General features: G+C 43.9%; 1 protein-coding gene and 1 long non-coding RNA gene across 6 annotated transcripts; both read right to left on the bottom strand.

Annotated features, from left to right (window-relative positions):
• Positions 1-4,707: 4,707 nt before the first annotated feature.
• Positions 4,708-20,783, bottom strand: secisbp2l (SECIS binding protein 2-like). Of its 5 annotated transcripts, none has more exons than XM_035525539.1 (18): positions 20,509-20,783; positions 16,799-16,980; positions 15,832-16,150; positions 15,450-15,582; positions 12,984-13,216; positions 12,810-12,834; positions 12,453-12,559; positions 10,579-10,722; positions 9,295-9,384; positions 9,021-9,188; positions 8,704-8,845; positions 8,172-8,335; positions 7,869-7,998; positions 7,367-7,529; positions 6,617-6,837; positions 6,306-6,460; positions 5,883-6,102; positions 4,708-5,781 (listed from the first exon to the last, which is right to left on the bottom strand). In XM_035525539.1, the coding sequence occupies exons 1-18, from the start codon at positions 20,527-20,529 to the stop codon at positions 5,156-5,158; spliced, it is 3,243 nt and encodes a 1,080-aa protein (XP_035381432.1). In that variant the 5' UTR covers positions 20,530-20,783; the 3' UTR covers positions 4,708-5,155. The 5 variants fall into 5 exon arrangements, with proteins under 5 accessions (XP_035381432.1, XP_035381429.1, XP_035381430.1 ...); XM_035525536.1 differs by having other exon boundaries at positions 15,450-15,585; XM_035525537.1 differs by having other exon boundaries at positions 15,832-16,153.
• A 1,408-nt stretch (positions 20,784-22,191) lies between these two features.
• On the bottom strand, positions 22,192-23,315 carry LOC113585343. Its single transcript, XR_003411496.2, has 3 exons — positions 23,221-23,315; positions 22,811-22,863; positions 22,192-22,530 (listed from the first exon to the last, which is right to left on the bottom strand). It is a non-coding gene; the product is annotated as an uncharacterized LOC113585343 (long non-coding RNA).
• Between the last annotated feature and the right edge of the window lie 880 nt (positions 23,316-24,195).

Here is a 24,195-nt window from a genome sequence, read left to right on the forward strand (position 1 = left end):
TTTAAAAATGTTAACAGGGAATACACTTTAGCAGATTATCTGCTAAAAATTTAAAATCCCACAGAAAGACACACCGTAACAGTATAAATCTTAATGCACATAGCCTGGAGAAAAAAAGACACCATAAGAAACACTGGCAGCCCAGAAAAGAACAGAGCAGCAGTCAGAGGGAGGAGAAGTGAGAGGAGGAGACAGGCATACACAATAGAAAGCTAGACGTAACACCTAGAGTTATTTAACTGTCAAAAAGAAAATGTCTGGCCGTCATTTGAAACTGCTGTGATTCAGTCTGCAGTAGTGCCCTGCATAGTGAGGCAGTCCTGTTCCATTTCTTATACAGCGCACATGTTTCTGTACTGAAATGTTCCGCACTGAAGTTCGGGTACCGCTCAGAAAGAAGTTGCTAATGAGCTAGGGCTTTTAGAACAGGGCGAAGTCTCCGACTCACAGATGCAGCCGAGCAAAGCTCTCGCAGAGCAGAGCTTAAGGGAGATTAATAAGAACAAACAAATTTGCCCCGGCAGAGAAACGGCAAGAGAGAGATGTAAAGACCAGGAGGAGGATATTCCTCACCAGGAGCATCCAGGAGTTACAGTCACCTCTCCTATGAGAGTCAGAAAACTGCAGAAGTGCTGACTCAATGCTCCCACCCAAAAGAGGTTTATGCGCCAGCAATACATTTTTCTCCCATTTTCGTGCGAGTTAATCATGAAAGGAATGTGGTTATCCCCCTTCGGATGGAATCCTCTTTTTGGCTGCTGCCTTTAGATTAAATCGGCAAAGCAGTGAAAGTTAAATGGTGCATTTTTTAAAAGTTTATTACATTTTACTTATGACAACAGTTATGATGGTGCTCCAACCACAGCAGAGGTCCCAGCACAGGCTTCGCTAGGCTACACTAGTCTGATTCTTCACATCGGGTGGATGAGGTGGTGGGTGAGATCTAGTTCCATGCTGAAGCACTCAGTCATGCCACAAACTCATGTGATTAGGTCAGGCTTGGAAACCAAGCAATTGCAATGGTTGTTTGCAGACGAAAACATCTTTAAATGAGACTCTGACCTGGTTTTCCGAAATCATTCAAGACACGCACATCGCTTCTACTGAGAGGTCTGGACTGGATAAGGCTTGCAGTCCAGTCAGCCAGGGCTGAACACTGAGCAAGTGAAGAGCAACTATTAACCAGGCTGACTGATGTGGAAAAGCTGCTGATCTAACAGGTTAAGGTGAAACGTTTGATTAAATGCACTGTTTAGTGGTCCTGTGATTGTTGTGAGGGCTCCACTCCTCTGCTCTCCCACAGGCCTGCACTCGTTTACTGAGCTCCACTCTGGCCTGCCAAATGTGTCAGAAGCGCAGCTGAGGAATCCTGGAGAAGAATCACTGCGCTGAGCTGCACTCCCCAGTCCAACAGCCGACGCTGGCCAATAGACTTAACTGTGACAAGACAGGAAACGGACACTCCTCGGGAGCGCAGATACCTGCCTCCTAGTGATGCAGTCGGGGCACTCAGGATGGGAGTAGCGGAGAGGGGGATTAGGAGGACGAGGAAGGGAGGGAATGACATAAAACTGTTGAGTGTCGCCCCTGGTCAGGATAATGGAGAAGTGGGTGGAATGTCTCCCTCAGGAGTGACATCACTGCAGGGGTTTCCTCCCGCACCCCATACAGGGGAGGTTTTGGCATGCCAGGTTGCTCCACCCGAACCCAACACAATCTTGCTTGCAGCTTGTAGAACTTTTCAGAAACCAGCCCCCACCCCCCACCAAAACAAAAACAAAACTTTTCGTAAACTTCATAGCAAACATTTTTCAGTCTGGAGAAGTGGAATTTAACACACTCAATTTCCCTAAAGCCCCCTCAATCTTCATATAAAAATAAGACCAAGTACCTAAGCACAGCTTCTGTTTTTTGCCAGCTTTGTTCTGTATTCGTAACAACTAAAAATGTGATAAAGTATGATACATGAACGCCATCTAGTGTTGCAGAGCTGCAATGGGAAAAGATCGCTGCACCTCTAATGTCCATTATCCATGTCATAAGAAAAACATTTCGATATATGCATGTTAAACGGGTCTTTCTGCTTGTCAAATTAGAAATCAGATGACCATACACTGAAAGACCGACAAAGTTCTCAAATAAATAATGTAAACGTGCAAATGTCTTCCTGGGGCTGGCACCCACTTATAGCAAGTTTGCCGATTTTTAGAAACTAGTTCAATATGCAACAGGCCTGGTACATTTTATGATGGTTAAGGCCAAGGAAGAACATAGTGGAGATCTAGGGGTACGTGATAATGCAGTGGGCATGCTAGTACTTGGAAAAAAAACACAACTTAAACTAAGGTTTAGTGGTAAATGGTATTGTGTATAAACAAAAACTGTACAAAAGCAGATAACAAAGAACTCTGTTAATCAGTGAATAATCAAATAATCTCGGGTTCCACAAGGGACGGACGTCTGCAGCCAAGAGACGTGGACTCATTCCTGCAGGCTTTGCTTCTCTGCTCTCCTGTGCTTGGCTATCTCACCCATCTTACGCAGGTCTTGGACACTTGACAGTGGAGATATATCTGAGTGCCATCTTAGCAAATCTTTACCCTTGTGTAATTAGAGCAGCAGCTGAAATTTGTAGTAAATACAATTTTGTGTAATTTGACAGAAAGTAAGGTATATGAAGAGTTTTATAGCACTTTTTTAAAAATATCTTTTATAGCCTTGAAAGACCTTCCCTGTTCTGCTGTATTAGTCTCAATAAACAGGAGAGGCCATGCAAACCTGTTCAGAAGGGAAAAATAAGCATGTCACTCATTTTTAATTGTGTTGCCATCATTTAGAAGCTCTCTGATAACACAAGACAAAGAACAAGGCTGAAGCCGAGCTGTGCAGCCAAGCTGACATTCAGAGTCAACGTCCAGGTAACACGAGCTGAAGTGTTGAGCCAGTCGTCTAGGTAACACGGGCTGAAGTGTTGAGCCAGTCGTCTAGGTAACACGGGCTGAAGTGTTGAGCCAGTCGTCTAGGTAACACGGGCTGAAAAGTTGCTCATTTGCCTTTTTTTTTCCAAGAGAATTGGCTGAACAAGTCCTGAAATTTGCACGGTCTAACTGCCCTTAGTGTACAGGTGAGCTGTGATAAAGGAGTTGTGAGAAAGGAGTTGAGTCTCCATCGCAGCTAGTTTCATTAAAAGAGTTTAATAGTATTAATGACTGGTCAGGAGCCATGATGACAACATTTACTGTGTAAGAGGAGTCTACAGGTAGTTCGTGCCGTTTGAACCCAGAGACGCCATCTTAAATAGCCATAGAAACACAAGCAGCACAATGAAGATACTTCATAGAACCTTTTTTTTTTTTTCACATTAGTTACAAGAGGTTTGTTTGCTATTATTTACATAGTGCAAAGGACACACTGGTGACTGTTACTCAACAGAAGAAGGAAGGCAGGGAGAAAGCTGCCCACTGCACCACAGGACTACTCTGGGTACACACACAAACACACCCACCCACCCTCCCACCTGTAATACATCTGTGTGTGAAACCAAGGAAATCTGTAGCAACAGCAGCACCTGTGGGCACAGGAAAATGTTTCATCTCTGAGTAATCCTTGTTAACTCACTCATCACAACAACTCTGACTTTAAAAACCAAATAAAAAAAGCCCACGGTCAAAACACTCAGGAGTGAGTAGTCTGATCTAGGATCAGCATTTGTATTTTACTCCTTTATAAATTATACTGAATGGCCAGAGAGGAGCTGATACTAGACCAGCACTTAAACACAGTCACAGCTGATTAACGGGCCAAGGTTTGGATTTTCCTTTTCCTCAACTAGTAAAAGCACAATTCCTTCATTTGACTTGGTTAGTTTTAAAAATTGATTACTGACGACAGATGGCCTGACCTATACCTATTATAACACTTAAACAGGGAAGTCTAGACGAACCAAAGACAGACCTGTGAACAACAGAAACAGCAGTCAGGCATCCTGTCCTACAGCACTAGAGGAGGAGAGGACTGGGCTGAGGAGCACAGAGCTGTTGCTCTTTAGGCCAGCTCAGGAATCAGAACCAGGCTGGTCTGAGCACAAACCAGAACCAGGCTAGAAACAAACAAGAATTAGGCTGAACTGGACACAAACCAGAACTAGGCTCTCCCCCTGACCAGAAGCAGGCTGGACTCTCCCCTTGACAACTACTGCAGCCCGATACAAAGCACCAAGAGAAAAAAGATTACAGCTAATCAGGACCAGAGAAAGGAGACATTCACCCAACACACACGCACACACACAGAAACAACAAACACAAAAAGGAAAACAAAATACACAAAGAGAAACTCAAAAAAAATTACTTTTTTTTTCCTCTTTTTTTCCAAGCATGATAAATATAACAGATTAATAACTTTGCTTATTAGAAACACCTATACATGTTATGTACAGAAAGATTTGTTCAGATTAACACTCATTAGTCCTGTCAGACTACACAACCTCTGATTATTTTCAGGAACAGTTAACAAGACATTCCTGAAGCCTTTAGTCTTCCATGTTTCTCCTTTGCTGATCTGACTCGCTCGGCCTCTCTGGCGGATGTGGTTCGGGGTGATGTCACTGGTTTTTATCTGTTGCGTTGGCCAGGAGCTGCAGAGCCGTGTATCCGCTCTTCCCTCAACACACACCAAATGGAATCGACAGCAAGGAATAAATTAATAAGCTACGCAACAGAGAGTAAAAACTGAGGATGTTTTAAGCGTCCAAGGTGGACGAAGAGTCGTGTTTGTATGGTGGTGTGTCTGGATGGGTGTGTCTAAGAGTGAGTTTGCTTGTGATACCACTGATGTCCAAGAGTACGAGCCTCAGCCTAATCATGGATCCTGCTGATGTTGCAGAAGCAGAAGACGACCAAGATATTGCAGCATGGCCCCGAACACACACGCGTGGCCTAGTTTAAGACCTGCTTTGTTCAAGTATGAAGAGAGAGGCAAACTGAGCTGTGTGTGTATATGTGTAGCCAATACTAGCTGGCATGGCGACAGGAAAAAAGTGTGTGTGTGGTTGGTCTGTCGGTTTCCTGAGATTTTGTTGCTTTGAAGAACGTGTGAGACAAGCTAAGTGAGGGAGAAGGAGTGTGTGGTCTGTGTGTGGTCTGTGTGTGGTGGTCAATTAGCCAGTGTTGCTTTGAGACTCGGGAATCTGCTTCTCCTCCACAGATGGCTCAGTGAGATGAGATGAGTCAAGCTCATCCTCATCACTAACTGCCCCCACATCCTCCTCTTCCTCCTCCTCCTCTTCGTCGTCAGAACCGTGGTGGCTCTTGTTGGACAGCTGCAGGTTCTCTAGGGTGGTGCTCACCCATGTCTCCACCATACTACTAAGGGGTGGCACCTCCACAAGGATGGGTTCGGGCGCGTAGTCATCTTCATCATCCTCATCCTCCTCAGCCTCCTCCAACATGCCAGGGACCAGGGTGCTGCTGGTACTGGTGATGGAGGAATTTAGCAGGTCCCTGCAACTCCCGTGGGGAGACCCCGTCTCTGTGCTCTGCTGTGATGCCCACTCCAGACGGTCCTCCACGCGCCCCTCCTCCCGGTCCAAGCTCGGGGCTGCACCTCCTGTGCGCCCTGCCCCATTTGTGGGTGTGGCTGCAGGCTGAGGCGGGGTTGGGTCTGTGGGTGGGGCTTGTGGGTTACTCTCACTGTCTTTAGCAACGCTGGGGGTTCGACTACTGGAATCACTCTCCAGAGGCTCTGGAGCATCACAGCTCTCCACCATTGTCCGCCAGTTGGTTTCTAAAACACACGCACACAAAATTACTTTTCTGGGCTACAGAACCATTAGTGATGACCCCCTATGTTGGGTCTGCAGCTGGGTAGACTGTGCTATGTCGTACCATATTCCTTCTCGTTGACCTCTGAGATAGGTTCTGAGATGACGCTACAGAAAGAGATGGCGGATGCAGCAGAGGGGTTGCGTGAGTGGCCCATGTGATGAGAAACCTTCTTAACGTTCTTCAGAGCCTCCTCAGCCTGCTCCTGTTCCAGAGCTGAAACCATGTCCTTATAGGCCCTCCGTGCCTCCTCCGTCAGAGACACCAGCCGGTTAAACAGGCTCTTCATACACGTGCGCGCGCACACACACACACACACACACACACACACAGACACAGACACACATGAACATTGGTACACAAAAACACACAGGTACAGAGAAAGACACACACACACCCCAAAATCTCAGGGAGAGACTGTGTGTGTGGTGTGTGTGTGTGTGTGTGCGTGCGTGCGTGCGTGCGTGCGTATGTGAGAGTGTGTACCTCTGCTCCTGAGTAGTTGAAGATGCCGACCACACTGACTGGAACGAGTTTGTTAACACAGCGTCCGAGCGCTTTGCGGCCCAGTGCAAAAACAAATGGTATCTCCTGCTCCCTCGCCATGGCGATGACATTATAGAGAGCTTCATCCAGACCACCTGCACACAACCACACGCATGCATTTTAATACGATATATTTTGATATCTCAGTGGGAGAACACAGAATGTGTGTGTGTGTGTGTGTGTGTGTGTGTGTGTGTGTGTGTGTGTGTGTGTGTGTGTATGTGCACGCGCGTGCAAGCAGTATCCCTCACCCTTGGCCTGTATCTTCTCACAGTTGGGGGAGATAATCACACATCTGATCTTGTTGAGCTTCATGTGCTTGGTGACCTCACGCAGGCCCATGACCAGACGGCGCTTGGCTTTGGCTTTGGTGGGCTCCTTCTGATACACGCGCTCCTGGAACCTCACCAGCTCCTGCAGGAGCAGGGTCACGCTCTCATCTATCTCCTTATTCAGCACCTGGTTACAGTACCTGCACAGAGAATCAGAAAAAACAACAAAACACGAACAGAACACACAATATTTCCAGATTATCTGGGTGGGTGTATGTGCACATGTATGCATGGAAAGAACAGTTGTAATTTAAAGTGCTTCACATCATAAATAGAATATAAAATATCACCATGGGAAAGTCCTTGCCATAAATAAAAGTAAAACATTATTAAAATAAAACATATATCAAACATATTAAAGTTAACAGAAGTTAAAGAAATACAAAATTAAGAGATAAAACCTAAATTAAAATAAGAGCAATGAAAATAAGAAATAGAATAAATTAAGAATTAAAAGGAATGAAAATGTAGAACAAAGAATTTAAAGAAATGAACTGACAGAATAAAATAAGATTAACATGCATAAAATAAGAATGCATGTGTGCGCGCACGCGCACATATATATGTGTAAACATCCACACATCTTCAACAGCATGCTTTAGAGCTGCACCAAGAGAGTGTGTGTGTGAGAGAGAGAGAGAGAGAGAGAGAGAGCGCAAGCCTACTCACTCTCTGAACCTCCTGCTGTGTATCTTGGTGATGGCGGAGGTGGCCATGGGGCTGCCGATGCCTGAACTGGCAGGTGAGCCCTGTGACACGGGCGTGATGCTATATGGGGAGTTCTGACTGGCTGGAGACAGTGACGCATCACTGGCCATGCTCAGACCGTTGTCTACAAACCACACAGCCCACACACAGACAGACAAACATAGCAAGGGGGAGAGAGAGAGAGAGAGAGAGAGAGAGAGAGAGAGAGAGAGAGAGAGAGAGAGAGAGAGAGAGAGAGAGAGAGAGAGAGAGAGAGAGAGAGAGAGAGGTGGGTTTAGAGAAGAAGACATTATCATTTGTTGTTGATGTGCAGACAATTTGAGAGTCCTCATAAGTACACAATATCCCCACAAATGCAGTAAAATTGAGAAAACCCGACTTGCGAGGACTACTTGTGCTTTCTTCTTTCCCATAAGTTATGCTATGGCTGTGAAAGCATGCACACGTGCATTCATGTACACACCCTCCTGTGAGACCCCTTCTTGTGTGAGTGTGTCTGTAAAGTTTAATTCATCATCTTGCTGCTCCTCCACTCCTGATGGCTGGTCCACACAGAGCTTGGCCTTCTTCACCTCACGCTCTTTCAAGATCACCTACACACACACACAGACAGATGCACGCATGCAGGCAAATGGAGACCCACACACACGGTCAATTGGAATTGAAGCTCTCTGCTAGTGTGTGCATTTAGTGTGTTATGAGTGCGCTTGGTTACTGTGCTAGAGAAGTGGGAGTGGTCTGAGGGGCATGGCTGCTGAGACTGTACCTTCTTGAGAGCAGTGGGTCTCTTCACTTTGGGGATCTCTCTCTCTTTGCCCCTCTTCATGCGAGGGGCAGTAGAATCCAGCATGTTGTGGGGGGGGGTGTATGAAGCTTTCATCACACCTTTACTGAGGACATCCTTACTGTGGAACATTGCAGTCGTACCCACTGTCCCAACAAACACACAGACACATGTACACACTTGTATATGAGATGCGTTTGGAAGTGTGTATGCCTGTGTATGAGAGGGGTTTGGTATGGTATGTTTGTACCTGTATATGAGGGTTTGATATTTTGAGTGTGTGTGTGTGTGTGTGTGTGTGTGTGTGTGTGTGTGTGTGTGTGTGTGTGTGTGTGTACCTGTGTATGAGAGGGGCTTGGTATTATTAAGAATGAATGTGTGTGTGTACCTGTGTATGAGAGGGGTTTGGTATTGTTAAGAATGAGTGTGTGTGTGTGTGTGTGTGTGTGTGTGTGTGTGTACCTGTGTATGAGAGGGGTTTGGTATTGTTAAGAATGAGTGTGTGTGTGTGTACCTGTGTATGAGAGGGGTTTGGTATTGTTGAGCTGCCGTGCCTTCATGGCCTGCTGCTGTTTTTCCAGAGCCGCCAGCATGTCCCCCAGATCCAGCTGCACCGGAGTCCTGCTCTTCCTACCCGCTGCCTTTATCAGAGCCTCCTAAACACACACACAAATATCAGATGTGTATACAGGCTGCCTGAATTAGCTTTATAATTGTATTATATGAAACAAATCCTCACTATTATCTAGGTACTCCTGATCTGTAGGCTGTGTGTGTGTGTGTGTGTGTGTGTGTGTGTGTGTGTGTGTGTGTGTGTGTGTGTGTACGTACCTGTAGTTTCTTCTGCTCCATACTGATCTCAGAGTACTCCTGTGCTGTGGCCAGGGCAGCTGCGAGGGCTTTCTTACGCTGGCTCTTCGCTCGCTTGGGCACTGACGTCGTGATGGGGATCGGAGTCTGCACAATGTTGATGGGAGAATTCTCCGGAAGGTTATCCAGCTGCATGCATAGACAGCCACACACACACACACACACACACCTCATTCAGTGACTGCTGGTCATTGTTCTGGTGTAGACCCACATCTCGCTCCAGAAGAAAACTCACCAGCGGTTTGGGCATTTTGAGCTGGGCTTGGTCTGGCTTGTTCCGCTGCACAGTGCCCCCAGTGGTCAAATCAGGAAACTCCTCCTCATCCTGCACAGGTGACAAATCAAAAACAATCATTCAAAAATGATGCCTTTAAGTTTAACAGCCCCAAAAATGGCCCAGCATCGCATGAGCTGTCAGTTGTATCCATGAGGTAAATTTACCCCAGTGATCTCTGTGATGCAGACATTAACTAGGACATGACTTCAGTGGGCTTTACAATACCTGCCTCCATTCATCAAATGTGTGAGCTGATCTGTGTGTGGGATATGCAGCAGGGAAAATACACTGAGGCCTCTCCTCCAGTAAAAGTGTTGGGGGGGCTCAACAGTAATGTTTGCATGAATGGCTGGGGCAAGTAAAACAACGTGGGGTCAGCGGCATGAAATATCACTTGCCTGGTTGGGCCAACTCATGTTGGGGTGGGGGCCCAATATGTTAACAAAACAATTTAACTGAGGCTCAATTCACTTGAATATTTAACCCCTCGTAATACAAAAAGCGATCTCATCCGTTCATACGTACAGTCAAAACAAACCAATGATATCTGTTGATAAACGACATCAGAGAGAGGGGCACAAGAAATGTCTTTGAAGCATGCGTATGGAGCAAAGTGAGAGCGCAGCTTCATTCCCTCATAGGTTGATGCGGACCCCTCTGTACCTGAGAGGTTTCTTGTGAGTATCCTCACAAGACAGATAAAAAGTGGCTCTTTTTTGTCAGGACTGCAAAAAACAGTAGCTAGAGTATCACAACAAAACTGTCACATTGCGTAAAGCACCGAAAAAAAAAGTCAGTAATGTGTGGATCACAGGATGTGCATACAACAGAAAAAACAGCAAATACAATTCCGAACTGACCAAATTAGTCACAACAGCATATCACACGGTTAAAAGAGAAAAGAGCTTTCAGCGACTATCTACATTAGAAATGAATGAAAACAGTTCAATGTTAACAAAATGTGATTTTGTAGAAAGTCATTTAAGGTGAATTATGTTTGTTTTGAAACCAGTGTAAAACCTTTGTTATTTACAACAAAAAGAAAATAAGTAAAAAGTATATTGTGAGAATGTACACCTATTTTAAGAATAAATAACCTTAACTGAACATATAATCGCTTGTGTGAGATTATTTATATGTGAATAACACTAACATGCAAGGATATATTCGGGACAATGAACATTCCAATAAATAAAGTCAACATGGAACTCTGGGGGTTTTGCATGTGTGTGTAATCCCTACCTGGAAGAAGAGGGGCTCAGGGGTGTGGTGGGGGTTGGCAGGGTGGGAGGCAGTCTGAGTGCTGCCCTGCTGGAGGCTTTTCTGGCTCCCCACACACCCCCGCTGGGCTCCTCCTGCATGGCCACCAGAACCCATCTGGAACTCCTTCACACACACACACACACACACACAAACAAACACACACAAACACAAACACAAACACACACACACACACACACACACACACGGAGGGAGAGATAATGTTATTCCACACACAAAAGCAAATCTATGTACGTGTTTAACTGCATAAACAGAAAAATAAATACAAGTACAAAAGCGCTTTATAGAGATAAGAGTAAAAAGTTATCAAAATGAAAAAAAAATAGTAAAAATGAAAAAATTTAAAGATTAGATAAACGCACTCCACACATTCACATACATTTTGACTTAAAATGCGTTTTACGTTTGACTGAAAGGACAGTACAGAGGGAGCGTGTCTGATCTCAATAGGGAGACTCACTGATTGAGCTCAGTCACACTTTAGCTTTCTTTGACTGGGAAGCATCAGCAGGAGGTGAGTAGAAGATTGCTGTGCTCTTGACTGTGCTTAAATCTGAAATTAGTCATAGATAAGTGGGAGGCACTAAATTCTGAAATGGGATGATGGGGAACAAGATGGCACCAGAGTGCGTTTTGGTGAGGAGTCACTTTGTGCTGCTTGTGGTGGTGCATGTTTGTCTTTTTAAATGGGATGTCCATTCACCGCATTGTTTATATTCACCTAATACTTAAGATTACTTTAAAAGGAAACTACTTTTTGTTTTTAATTTAATGATTTACTATATACACATTTCAAAAACAGACGATTATTTTTAAAATGAGGTTCTAAAGAGACATTTATAAGATGGTCTTAGCACAAGCGTGGAGAGAGACTAACATTAGGACAGCCTAGTCCAAGCAGGCTGTTCCAGGAAGTGTTCCAGGAAGATCAAAGCCATGACTATGGGGCCTTTCACTGTCTGTTCTACTTTTGCATGGATTGAAGGCCAAAGTGCTCTTGTGTCTTCAGCATCACGGCAGGTGTTTTATCTAAAATCGCCGAATTCAATTCAAACCATTTTTGACAAAAACTTCAACATACACGAAACATGCTCTAAAAACAAAGGCAACCCAGTCATTCACCATCATCACGCACATTGCCTGGTGTTTAGTAGAGCGAAACCAGTCCAAGTTACCTGTGAGAACATGTTCACTATAAAACCTGACTGACTTCCCTGTGGGGTTCTCACCAAAAACCCTGACTGAACTGCCTGTAAGCAGGACGCCTCGCTGAAGATGGCTTTACACTGTGCAACTCCAGCGGCCTTGTACATTTGTTGTATGTGATGCTGTGTGAGCTGCAGCTGAAATCTCGTTCGTATGGTCTTGCTTGTTGGAGATAAAAGCACGATGTTAGAAAATTGACATTATGCATTTGTCATCCATATATGACTTTGTTGTGGCAAAAAATGGGGTTGTGCAAAGTCCCCTGAACAACAACGGCAGTGTTGGAAAAACAAGGCTCCGAAGTTGAAGAAGCCAAGTTTCATTCAAAAGGAGACATTCAAAAGACATTTTCTCTGCTGCTATAATTCCACAAAATTCTTTTTCCTCTTTTGAGTTACACAGACATTTTCATTTCACCATGCTGCTGTTTATTTGGAACTGGCAGGCGAGTTGTGCATAATTCCAGGCCGCTCCCCATTGTTTCTTTTAGATGTAATTCATAGCAGTGGTCACACTGTGAGATCTTGAAATATCTTCTGGCATGTCAGAAATTATCATAGTCTTCAGTCTCAGAAGCACTAGAGAGTTACCCGTGAGCAGTTTCTCACTGTGAGACCTGGCTGAGTTACCTGTGAGTAGTTTCGCTGGTCAGGCATTTTGCTCCTGTGGAAGGGGGAGGTTCTGTCTGCCCAGGGCTTCTGGGTGGCCTGAGATGTTACATTCACCCAGCTAACTGCTGTTAGCACACACAATACACACACACACACACACACAGTACTGATTTATATGTTATTAACTATTCATTTATTACAGTGATAGAGAGGAGACCTTTTTCACTGCGAGTTATACCGTGTATGACTATGTACGTGACAAATAAACCAAACTTGAACCTTATCCATGACTACCCATCTAGTTCTATAATATTAAGTGTGATCTGCCAACAGCAGATGGAAAGTAAGATGAGTTGTCCGTGTGAGGGCACTCACCAGTCATTACGCCAGCCTCCACACCCTGCAGAGGCAATAACACAGAAGTGAGATCACACTGGCTATGTACTTGGCACGGAACACTAAAATTTACAGCTTTCCCCATAACTTATCACTGCTACAGTAATGTACTGCTGCTTAAGGTATAAGGGTGGGTGTGAGATGTGTGTGTACCAGTGTGTTGGTGTGGTCGGTGGTGCGGGCGTTGTTCACTCCCTGGTTGTGCTTCGGGCTGCAGTACCCACTGTCACTGTCGATGTCGGCTTCGCTAGCCCCGTGCTCACTGGAGGACTCGGTAGGCTGGGATGGGCGTCGGCGCCGAACCTTCCCCCGGCACTGGAGAGGGCTCACCCTGTCCGACACGCACCTGCTGCCCCCACCTGCACCGCACGCCTCACCTGGGAAATCTGACACAGGCGTACACACGCCGTTTTTTTTAATTCGCAGTGGGAGACTGCAAGTCCTGGCATCACCCAGCATCTTATTTACTCATTTGGGTTTGGTTAGCTAGCAAGGTGCTGGGCAGGCAAACTAATGCTAACTGTTAAGAATACTAGCTAAATGTGATGTCAACAACAATGGCAGTCAATGTTTTTGTGTTTATCTAACCCTCCATTTTTACTTGGTGGTGTTGAAAGAAAAATAATTATAAATAACATGGTGATAATGTTCTGTGTAAGGAAGTTGCACGATGATTTATAAAGGTTCTGCTGCCTCTGAGGCAGAAATAAACGTGGAACAGTAGCATTACATGACTGCTTCATCTGAGGAAACTGCAGTAAGATATATTTATGAATACCCTACTGCCTCTGATGCAGGTATTAAAATGAAATAACCACCTTCCCGGAATAAGAGGGGTATTTCTGCTTATGTATGTTAATCAATTCTGCTTATGTATGTTAATTCTGCTTATGATGTTAATCACCATTTAATCTCAAAAAGTGTTTTGAACAGATACTAATGTTTCTAATAGTGTGTCCTATTAGAAACACACTATCAGAAACATTAATATGCAGAATAAAACCAAACTTACATACATGAATAGTCAGACATCAACTACCATCCTGACTGCTTCGGATTCGCTGACTGCTACAGCATATTCTTATTTCTCTTAAAGTAATTTCTGGTTGTCACAGCAGAGATGCCACGTAGGGTGAATGTATGGCATTTGAAAATGTCCGCCCATTGCTTGTTAACGAATAATGTTATTCTTAGGCCACTGACTGTTGAACAATTACAATCACTCTGCCTCCAAGATTAACCAATCACTTTACTCTCCACCTATGACTATTAACCAATTATCTTCATTCTACCTCCAAGGTAACGCTGCCTTCAGAACAGTTTTGAGTCATCTAACAAACCATTTTTAAAGATCACAAATAGTGTTTACTACACAAAAACCACTAGTAAGAAATTCTGGAAGAACTCTTAAAATGTGAAACGAGCACCATTTTCAAAGTCTGAGCAAGAAACATGGCATATAATCTATGACTTTCATGATGGAGGAAATGTTTGTGAAAAGAGTACATCAGGGTCACCTGTCCTACAGGGTCGCCTGCCCTTTTGGCCTCTCTAAACCATGGACTGCTGCAAGTACTGCTCATGGCACTAACTCACTACAGCTCATGAAAATACACAGGCTATTGATATTCACTTATATATTGCTATTACTACTAACACCTACTCAAAGTAAACAGGACCTCACTAGCTGGCTAGCTTATGTTATTCACCATCTACTAATCACTACCATGATGAATCACGATAGCCAGCGTTCTGTTTTACATGACAGCTTTATAATGGCTTTGCCTTTAGCTGTTAACCTATAATAGATAGTGCTCACGTCCCAGAGAGTCTGATATCATTGCGTCTGTGACAACTCCCTCCACTGCTTGCACTCAGCATTCCAGTGTGACTACGTGAAATCCTCTCACCAACTGCATGCCTAACAAAATCATAAATCCATCTGTGCAACTATAAACAAGGAAATGAGCTCAAAACTAGACTGATACCATCTGCAATCTCCTGTGCTGTCTGTTTGATTAACCATGTTTATTCAGCCTTAATCGAAAGCTCTGCTTCGCGTACTAAGGACCTCTGTGACTCAGTGCTGTTATGAGTGGTGGCCACCTAAAGCAAACCCCATCAAACAGCACAGACACTGAAAGCATCTAGTAAACTTTAAACGTCTAGTAAACTCTTTGAAGTTCTGTGTCAATTAAATATAAGGCTTTATCATACCAACAACTACTCAACCCTGTATAACCCTGTGTTATCAGCAACAGATGATAAGGTGTCATAGTATAATTATATTACTGAAGTACATTTTGAATACCTGTTCCTTGATAGAAATGGACATTCCTCCATGTATTATGTGACCATAGAATCCCAGAAGCACATGCTGTATGATTCACCAGAACATTAGATCAGTCATTTGGTAAGTAATTTTGAAATGATCTGTTATACTTGAGACTTCACTGCTAGGAAATCTCAGTGGCATGCAACAATAAATGTGTTCTGATTATTATGTTACCTAGGTCAATACAGCTGAAATCACTATGATACTGTTAGCATGAGAGCACTATTCAGGTATGAGGGCTGTTAGGTGAAATGCATTATGGGGTCAAAGGTTTAGGAGCATACCAGTCTGCTGTGCGGCATCCACAAGCAGGACCGTGCGGGATTTCCCATCAGGCCCTGCGGCACCCACTTCCTTCTGCACTGCCACGCTACGCATCACTGGCCGCCTGGCTCTCATTGGCTGTGCAACCTGCTGCTGCTGTCAGAAAGGAAAACAAAATATTATTAAAACAAAATCTACTTTGTGAAAACAACTGTCGTAAATGCATAATATAAATGAACTAATTAATAAACAATGGGTTGAATAATGCAGCACACAACCATCCTGAATTACAGTGTTGACAGTATGCAGGACTGTCAAAGACACTGGACAATCTGCACTTGCAACGGTGAGGCTACAACACCGACTGCAGAATCTATGGAGTGTGTGGAGGCGGGATCATACCTTGGGCAGGACAGGAGCTCGTGGCATTCCCCGCCCCCTCTGGGCTGCTATCCCGAACGCCTGACCCTGTGGGGGGGGCCTGTCGCAGTCTGATACAGGGTTCACCACGCCAGTCTGCAGAGACGCAGGGTATGGCCCAGGAAAGTGCTGGTAGAAGCCCATCATGGGCGGGCAGGGAGCGGGCATGATTTGATAGTAAGTGTAATCGTTGGAGACGGGGGGCTGAGGTGAGGACAGGATGGGGTAGGCCAAGAACGGCCCACCTGCACCTGCAGTAGGCTGCTGCCATCGCAGGTCCCCATTATACACAGGCAACTGTCTGCTGAAGGAGGGAGGGAGGGAGATGAAAACAGAGGGTGAGACATGTAAAGAGAAGAGGACAGATTTATAAGAGACTCTGGATACAATCCTACACATAAAAGATCTTATGGATAAGATCATACATACAATGACTAAATGAAAACATACTGAATATTATGAATGCAACATGGTGTCAGAGAGTATTCAGTGGTGTAAAGGTGTCTGACCCAGAAGATACAGCTTAAAAGACAGCTACTAAGTACACATGTAAACGCATACACACATGCACAAACACTCTTTAGACCCCATGTGGTCACTTCCTACAATTCAAAATTAACAGGAAAGAAAAAGGCAGGATGTTGCGAGATCAGAGTTGATCTCTCTGTCACACACACATACACACACACGCACTCTTGCACACATTCACGCTCTCACACTCACTCACACGCAGACACACACAGACATGCACGCACTCTCTCATAGTTCATAGTTAAAGTTCATAGTGACATAATACATTTTTCAGAAATGAGCACAAGAATATCTAAAATGCTAGTCATTAATATGACATTGTACACATTCATCTTTGTGTGTGTGTGTGGTGTTTCTCTCTCCTGTTCTGTTCCAGCACCTCTGTAATGATAATTTGATTTGCACAGGCGTAACCTACCTGCTAGGCTGGTTCTCTTGTACAAAGGGGTAGCAGGTAATGAGATAAGATGGGATGGGGGCTGGCTCTGCCCCTGTGGCTCCGCCTCCTCCCTCTCCAGACACACTCATGCTGAACAGGGCAGAGTCAACACCTTTTTTCTGGGGAATAAATGGTTCTACCTCAGCTGACAACTTCACATCCTACACACACACACACACACACACACACACACACACACACACACACACACACACACACACACACACACACACACACACACACACACACACACACACACACACACACACACACACACACACACACACACACACACACACACAGTGTAAGCTCCAAAAGAGATATTTTTACCATCAGCAGCACCCCTAGTTAGGCATGTCACCAAGCACTTTGTGATCCTAAAACCACTACTCATATCTAAACAGCTGATATCTGTTGTCCCAAATTAGCCACCTAATAAGCTTTTCTGATGTACATTTCTGGTAACCTTATAGTCTGCACATTATTTTAAATTAACTATGACTTATAGCAATCACATTCCCAATGTCCCTCTATATACTTGGACACTTAGAACTTAGCCCAGATTTCTGTGTGCTGAATGGACATGTAAAATAATTGATATAGCACATGCTGTGGTGTTAGCTCATGTGAAAAATGGGGGACTTCATTCTACAGCCAACAGCAGAAATTCACATAGTGGAAGTGAAACTGCTGATAGAGCGCAGGTGCTGCATGACCCTGCTGAAACCACCTGCAACAGCTCCACCTACAGACTGAAAAGAGTGCCGCCGGAGAGCAGAGCTCAGACACGACTGTCACTGCACCCCTTTTCACACCATTTCTTCCCATCACTGAAACAAGTGCATCGCGTTGTTTATTCTGCATTACCTCAACACGTCACCACATGCAGTGAACGATAAACTGTAAGAGTAAGTTGTGTTCCTCTCTAACATGATTTCTTTTTCATTAAAAAAAAAAAAAAAAAAAAAATTAAACATGACAGCACCTGGAAAAGCAGTCTGATTAGGAAGGAGAGATATACCTATGGAAGTACAAGCCGGAATGACACCGACATTTAAATGCTAAACTAAATATAACTGAGTGCAGTAGGGTACAAACATGGAGGCGCTCTGGACACCTGTGGCAGGCTGTGCCACCATTCCTGCTCTTCGACTGCTTTGGTTACCAAAGGCTAATACACTCAGCACCTGGCCAATATCTGACCCACCGTGCTTCTGCAATAGATAAAAGAGGCTTGCGAGACCCACAGATCCAGTTCCAACTCGTGGTTATTTCCTAGAACCCACAGCAAATACACACCAGTGATGCCACACCCACTCTCAGAGACTGAATATTAATGAACTCACTGAGTCAGTTGGTCACTATATTAGGGCAGGGGACTTGCATAAAATGAATGTGAGGTGTTGGAGCTGTTCTATACACAGTAAGCATTATTTTAGAGAGAACAGAAGAAACAGTCTCAAAGGAGAGAGAGAGAAAAGAGAAAGAGAAAACAGGACACACAAGCGAGAGAGAGATAGAGAAAGCGAGAACAGGACAAGCTTAGAGAGAGAGAGAGAGAGAGAGAGAGAGAGAGAGAGAGAGAGAGAACGAGAACAGGACACAAGCTTGAGAGAGAGAGAGAGAGAATAGGACATACAAGCACAAAAAAGAGAGAGAGAACAGGACATGAGCAAAAAGAGAGAGAAAGAGTTAGCGTGAGAGACCAAGAAAATTCAAGGGAGAGAGGGAGATGAGCAGGGATGAGAGGTCTTAGTCTGGCACAAGCTGAATCTGACCCAAAGGACATGTGGGCGAAAGTCTCAAAAAGACTTTCTCTATCCCCACACCCACCAGACATGCCACACTGTCCCACATGCACTTCCTGCATGTGTGTGTGCATGTGCAAGCACATATTTGTAAAATATAAAATTAGGTCTTGGCCTAAATTTCAAACAGAGAGGGGAAAAAAAAAAAAAAAAAAAAAAAGTTCAGATGCAAAAGCGTTCCAAGGTCAAAGTTCAAATACAAGTTCCTCCACTGCAGCTATGAATGGACAGTGACCGTGTGTGGATAGGGACAAGCAGCAATTGTTCAACTGTGGCCAGTGGGTTGAGCTCCCCTGACTTTCTCCATCACCCCATCGCTGACCACACTGTCACTTACACACATCACAATCAAGTCCACCACACACTCTTCAGACACTCAAACAAACAGAGTCAGCACAAAAATAACGCTCCGCAAAACAAGCAAGGTCATGCATTAATTTCCCTCCACTTCTGCAAAGCAGTATTGAGAATAGCAAAAATAATCACTATACAATTGTTATTAACCATAATGCCATTAACCATAAACTGAATAGAGCCACTGGCCAGTTCAGATGCCATAAGGTGGTTTCTAGTGACTGCAATAAGTTTAAGATGTAGGTTAAAATAGTGGATTATTGTTCAAGGCTTAGCAAAGGTGTACAAAGAACAGCTGTAGCAGATAAGATAATTACACTAAGAAAGTGAGATCATAATTGGAAAAATGCTCTATGTGTCTGTAAGCTCAGAGACCCCACATGCATCACAATAGGGTTTTCGACTCCCAAGCCCATCCTTAACGGGGGGGGGGGAATAGCTATTGCAGCCTTTTGTCCTTTCAGCTCTTTCTCTCCTGGACTTTGTCAGTTTCGCTGTGGAAAATAAAGGGTTTGTTGTTGTGCTTGAACAGCGGAGGGAGGGGGTATATCCATGAGGGACAGCAGGAATAAGCAAGAGCAATATAGAAACAGGAAAAACTTGACGAGTCTTTTTAAAAATCATACACTGCATAATTTAACTCGGGTTATATTTAGACCGTGTACATTCCTAACAGCATACATCAGACTGACAAGGGAAACGACTAAGGAAAGGTTATGATTACTTAAGAGAGAGGGTAATGGAATGTTGTCATCAATGCAGAAAAACCAGAACTATAACTTTATAGTTAGACTACAACACCAACACAGTAATGTCAGAAATGCCACAGGTGTGACTCCGCAAGCTAGCTGATACGCTGTGCTAAGCAGTTATTGATAACAGTTTACCAACCCAGCCTCAACGAAATATATTAGCTGTTCGGCAAGAGACAGTGTAGGAGGTTTCAACTTGCTAAGGGTAACACCCCAAGGCCAAGTGCAATTTGATGTCGCCATATAAACTGCCGGAAAAGTGTTAAACTGTCAGGTTTATGTGGTACATGCAAGTTAAAATAATATGAAACTAATATTGTTGGAATGCTTGTGCAAACTGTAACCATAGCACCCGTCACTCCACAAAATAAATAGCTACATGCTAATTATTATTATTACTATTAGCTATTATTGCTATAATTGGCTAAAATCTATAATATAATATCGCGGGTTTTTCACATAAGATAGCTAGCGTTAGCTGTGAATACATGTAACTTAGCAGACAAAAAACGACAGTGGCGACTGTGCTTGTTTTTAAAAATACTTCTACAAACGTTCGTTGCATAAAGGTCGGCCTTTCTTTAGAAGATTAACCTATATAACTAGACAACTAGCTTGTTAGCAAAGCTGCTAGACAGCGGATTAGCTAGGAAGCTAGAAGTAGCTCAGGGGTCGGTGTTGGTCTGTAGTTGGTTAGCTTGTAACTGGCTAACCAGCTATCTTGGGAGAAATGGGCTAATGGCTAGCTGAACAGGTAACGAATAAAACGGCTTACCTTGTTGTCATTAGTGTCCATAGCGGCCACCGAGACCTTCCTTGACCCGCATTGAACACGCTGGACGTGTCAGGGTGTCCTAAAACAGGTTTGTTTCATTGCACGGCACGAGCTATTCGGACTAAACACACCCCGCTGAGGTCGGTAGCGGCGCAGCCTTAACGACGCTGTTGCTACACTGAGCTCCTCACTGAACCAAGCATCGCACCATCACGTCAGCGTGGGAGTCATCTGGGACGGAAGCCGACGTGGGACATTCCACAGCCGTTCTCCATACTTTGCGTTGGCCTTTTGACAGTAAGCTGTTCTTTCCGCATGTTTATAAATCATAAACAAGATGGTAGAAGAGCTAGCATATTTTGTGTCTGTACGACACACGTAATAAAGCGCTGTAACGTCTACTGAAAATTGCTCCCCAATTCGGTATAGAAGTAGATTAGCGAATCTGTCAGAAATGTCACCTTGAACAATTTATATAGCTACAGTAGTTTGATAGTTTGATTAGTTTGATTCCTTATCATTCTTCATAGAATAAGACCTAGCTAAGTAGCTTTTCCATCCAGCTCATTAGCAGAAGTCAGTCGTAGTAATAAACGTTTACGGACTTCCTATCTGTTTAAACGACTTGGTAATATAATATTATCGATAATCAAAATGTTTTGGGAAATCGTTTTGATTTATGAGCCAGGGAGAAACTACTGAAATGGTGAGGAGGCAGGGGGCTTCCTGCTTTCTGCTTATGTCAGGATGGCGTGTGCACAGCACTCGTGACTGGATTACTGTCTATATCACTGCAGTGAGATCAGATAGACCATTCCACTACAATCACTTCCTCATCTTTATGGAAATGTAATATAAAGAGACGCATTGTTTAGGTGACCTGTAAAATACTGTGCATGCCTCAGTAATCCTATATCTTTTTTCACACCATTAAACACTGCCAATCTAAAATCTTAATCTAAATCTCTAAATGTACTCGTTTTTTCTGTTCTAATGACCTCAGGCTTCTTTATTATAGATAAAACGGGTCTGCTTAAAAAGCAATGATGTGTATAAAAGAATGAATGCTTGAGATTGAGAGCAATTGAGAGAAAGCCTTTAGATCTCAGTGTTCTGACTGATCTCAGGACAGCAGGCTGTCAAAATTAAACCTGCTCAGGGGATTCCACAAAATAAAACATTGTTTTGATTTAAGACACTCACTCTAATGCAGTAAATCAGACACATTTTTTGAAATGTCTTCAGCAGGCTTTTTAACACTATGTTTGTCATTCTGTCTTTTTTCTGTTATCCGTTTGAATGTATGTGCTTGTGGTGTGTTTGACTGTCTACTAACTTTTGTCTTTTAAGTATATGGCTTTAAATTAAGTTACAGGTAACTGCTAGTTTGTGAAATCTAGCTTTGTTAATTCCCTCTATATTCTTCTCTGCAGAAGAACTGTACTAATACTATAATACATTCTGATACGGTAAAGATTAGTCTACAGTAACAGAACATAGTTAATTAACATTACAGTTTTCTCGATACATGACATGTCTCAAAACTAAGCTCCTATTTGAACCCTTTATAAAACTAATATAATGTAACTCATCTGAATTAAAGTGTAATTTCATTTTCTTTTAATTCACCAAAATTACAAATGACATACGTTTCTTACATACATGTTCATGTTTATGTGTATTTCATGTTAAAAGCAACAGCTGCTAAACCAGGCACCTAAACTGATGAAGTAAACTAAACCTATAGAAACCTTTTGATTGTTCTCAGACAAATAATGAAAATCCACTTATTGTATTGCAACAACCAAAGCACTATAAAAGCGCAAATTAAATCTTTGGTGATGGGAAAGGCACTGAGGAAGAATTTTAAATGAGCTATAAATGATAAATGATGTTGTCGTGAACCATGGTCTTCACCTGAGGGTTGCAGAGTTCAGACTAATATGAGCTGATCTACTGTGGCTCCCATAACTGGAACATTCCAAAGAGACAGCAGGTCAGAGTGCTGTGAGCAGTGCATTTCTGAAACATCAAAGCAGTTGAGTATAAAATGTGGTACTCAAAACAAGGCAGTGATATGACAGCCTTACAGGAAGTATGCTATAATATAGGATATATTGTATATTTTCCCAGTCAATCTTAGAAAGCAACACACACCACTTTGAAATGTACAAATACAGAAACACAAGAACATGCTATTGCAAATATGGACATTAAATATCCAAATCCAGGACATTTGAGTCTTCTATAGCATCCAACAATGCAGTCTGGCTACAAATGAACATGTTCTAAAGAGAAATACCTTTCAGATGTCAGCATATGCAGACATATAGCTTCCCACTGGAAGGAAACCTGCTAGAGTGAAGGAATGTGATTTCAATTTGCAGAAGTGTTTGGGTCCAGGAAGTGACTGTATTGTGTTATATTGGCAACAGTGTGTAATGCAGACACAACATGAGAACCATCAAAAGAACATTGTGTCAGATGGGCAATTGTGTTCCTGTGGATACATTGGTGGCCCTGATCCCACTAATGGCTTTTTATACTGTAACATAAAGAAGTAAAAATACAAGGCTCCTTTAAGTTCCCCGACTAATAGCATGTGATGTGCCCTACCTAACAGGCAGTGATGTGCCCTACCTAACAGGCAGTGATGTGCCCTACCTAACAGGCAGTGAAGTGCCCTACCTAACAGGCAGTGATGTGCCCTACCTAACAGGCAGTGCAGCTCAGATAGATGTTACAGGTCCCCTTCATCGATGTTTCCACCTCATGTGGCGCTGATTGTCACATGATCTCTTTGCTTTCCTGTCTTTTACTTCCATGTGCTCTTTGTTTCGGTCCTCCCTAGCACCGCCCCCCACTCCTGCCAATCTTTATGTCTGTCATTTGTCTCACATGTCCTTCCCTGATTCCCACTTGTATTTACTCATCTTGTTTTCAATCTTCTGCGTTGGTTATTGTTTGGATGCTATTGCAAACCCGTTTTGCTTTTGGGGTTGGTTTTTGTTTGTCTGTTAATTTTAAACACCAAGGCTCACAGAATTAGTGAGCCAGCCTGAGTCAGCTCGTGTTCGATGCCTGTCTGCGTGTCAATGTCTGAGACCACTGTCAAGAAATGCAAATCTGTTTGGTGACGGGGTGGTCAGCTAACGGGCACGGGTACCTCGGGGTGGGGAGAGCATAGGCTTGCCCGTATCCTGTATAGCTGTATGAGGCGAACCTCTCCACCAGGCTTCCTCATCTTCTGCCTCTTCTGATGAAGTGGGAGCAGACTGCTTCTCCCCAATGACCCAACAGTACCTGATTCATGCAGGCATCCCCCGCCAACCTCCAGTAGCTGTCTGGTGCAGGAGTCTGTTTGTCTGGCTCTCCTTCCATGCTTCAGCATTGCCAACACCCTGTGATCATACCCTGCCAAGCAGAGGGTGCTGTCTCTGTGCCCTGCTCCCCTGAGGAAAGTGACATTCCTGCACCCTGCCTTCCTGAGGCTGCCATCTCCGCAGCACATTGACTCCAGGAAGGTGCCGACATCCGCTGCATCCTGCCTTCAAAGGGGCGCCATCTCGGCCACGCCTTGCTCTCTGGAGGATGCCTTTCCCACGCCCTGCTCACATGAGGTCTGGTACTGTAACCCCCAGAACTGCAGGCTGGCACACATTCCTCTTCCCCAGCTCCCAGAATTCC

This window comes from Electrophorus electricus, chromosome 4 (assembly GCF_013358815.1).
Source record: "Electrophorus electricus isolate fEleEle1 chromosome 4, fEleEle1.pri, whole genome shotgun sequence".
NCBI classification, from domain to species: domain Eukaryota; kingdom Metazoa; phylum Chordata; class Actinopteri; order Gymnotiformes; family Gymnotidae; genus Electrophorus; species Electrophorus electricus.

Coding starts and splice junctions, on each gene's coding strand:
- secisbp2l (XM_027022788.2), bottom strand. CDS start 20,529: ATGGACACTAATGACAACAAG. Junction 16,981..20,508: donor TGGACACTAATGACAACAAG/GTAAGCCGTTTT, acceptor GTGTGTGTGTAG/GATGTGAAGTTGTCAGCTGA. Junction 5,782..5,882: donor GGTCAACGAGAAGGAATATG/GTACGACATAGC, acceptor CGTGTGTTTTAG/AAACCAACTGGCGGACAATG.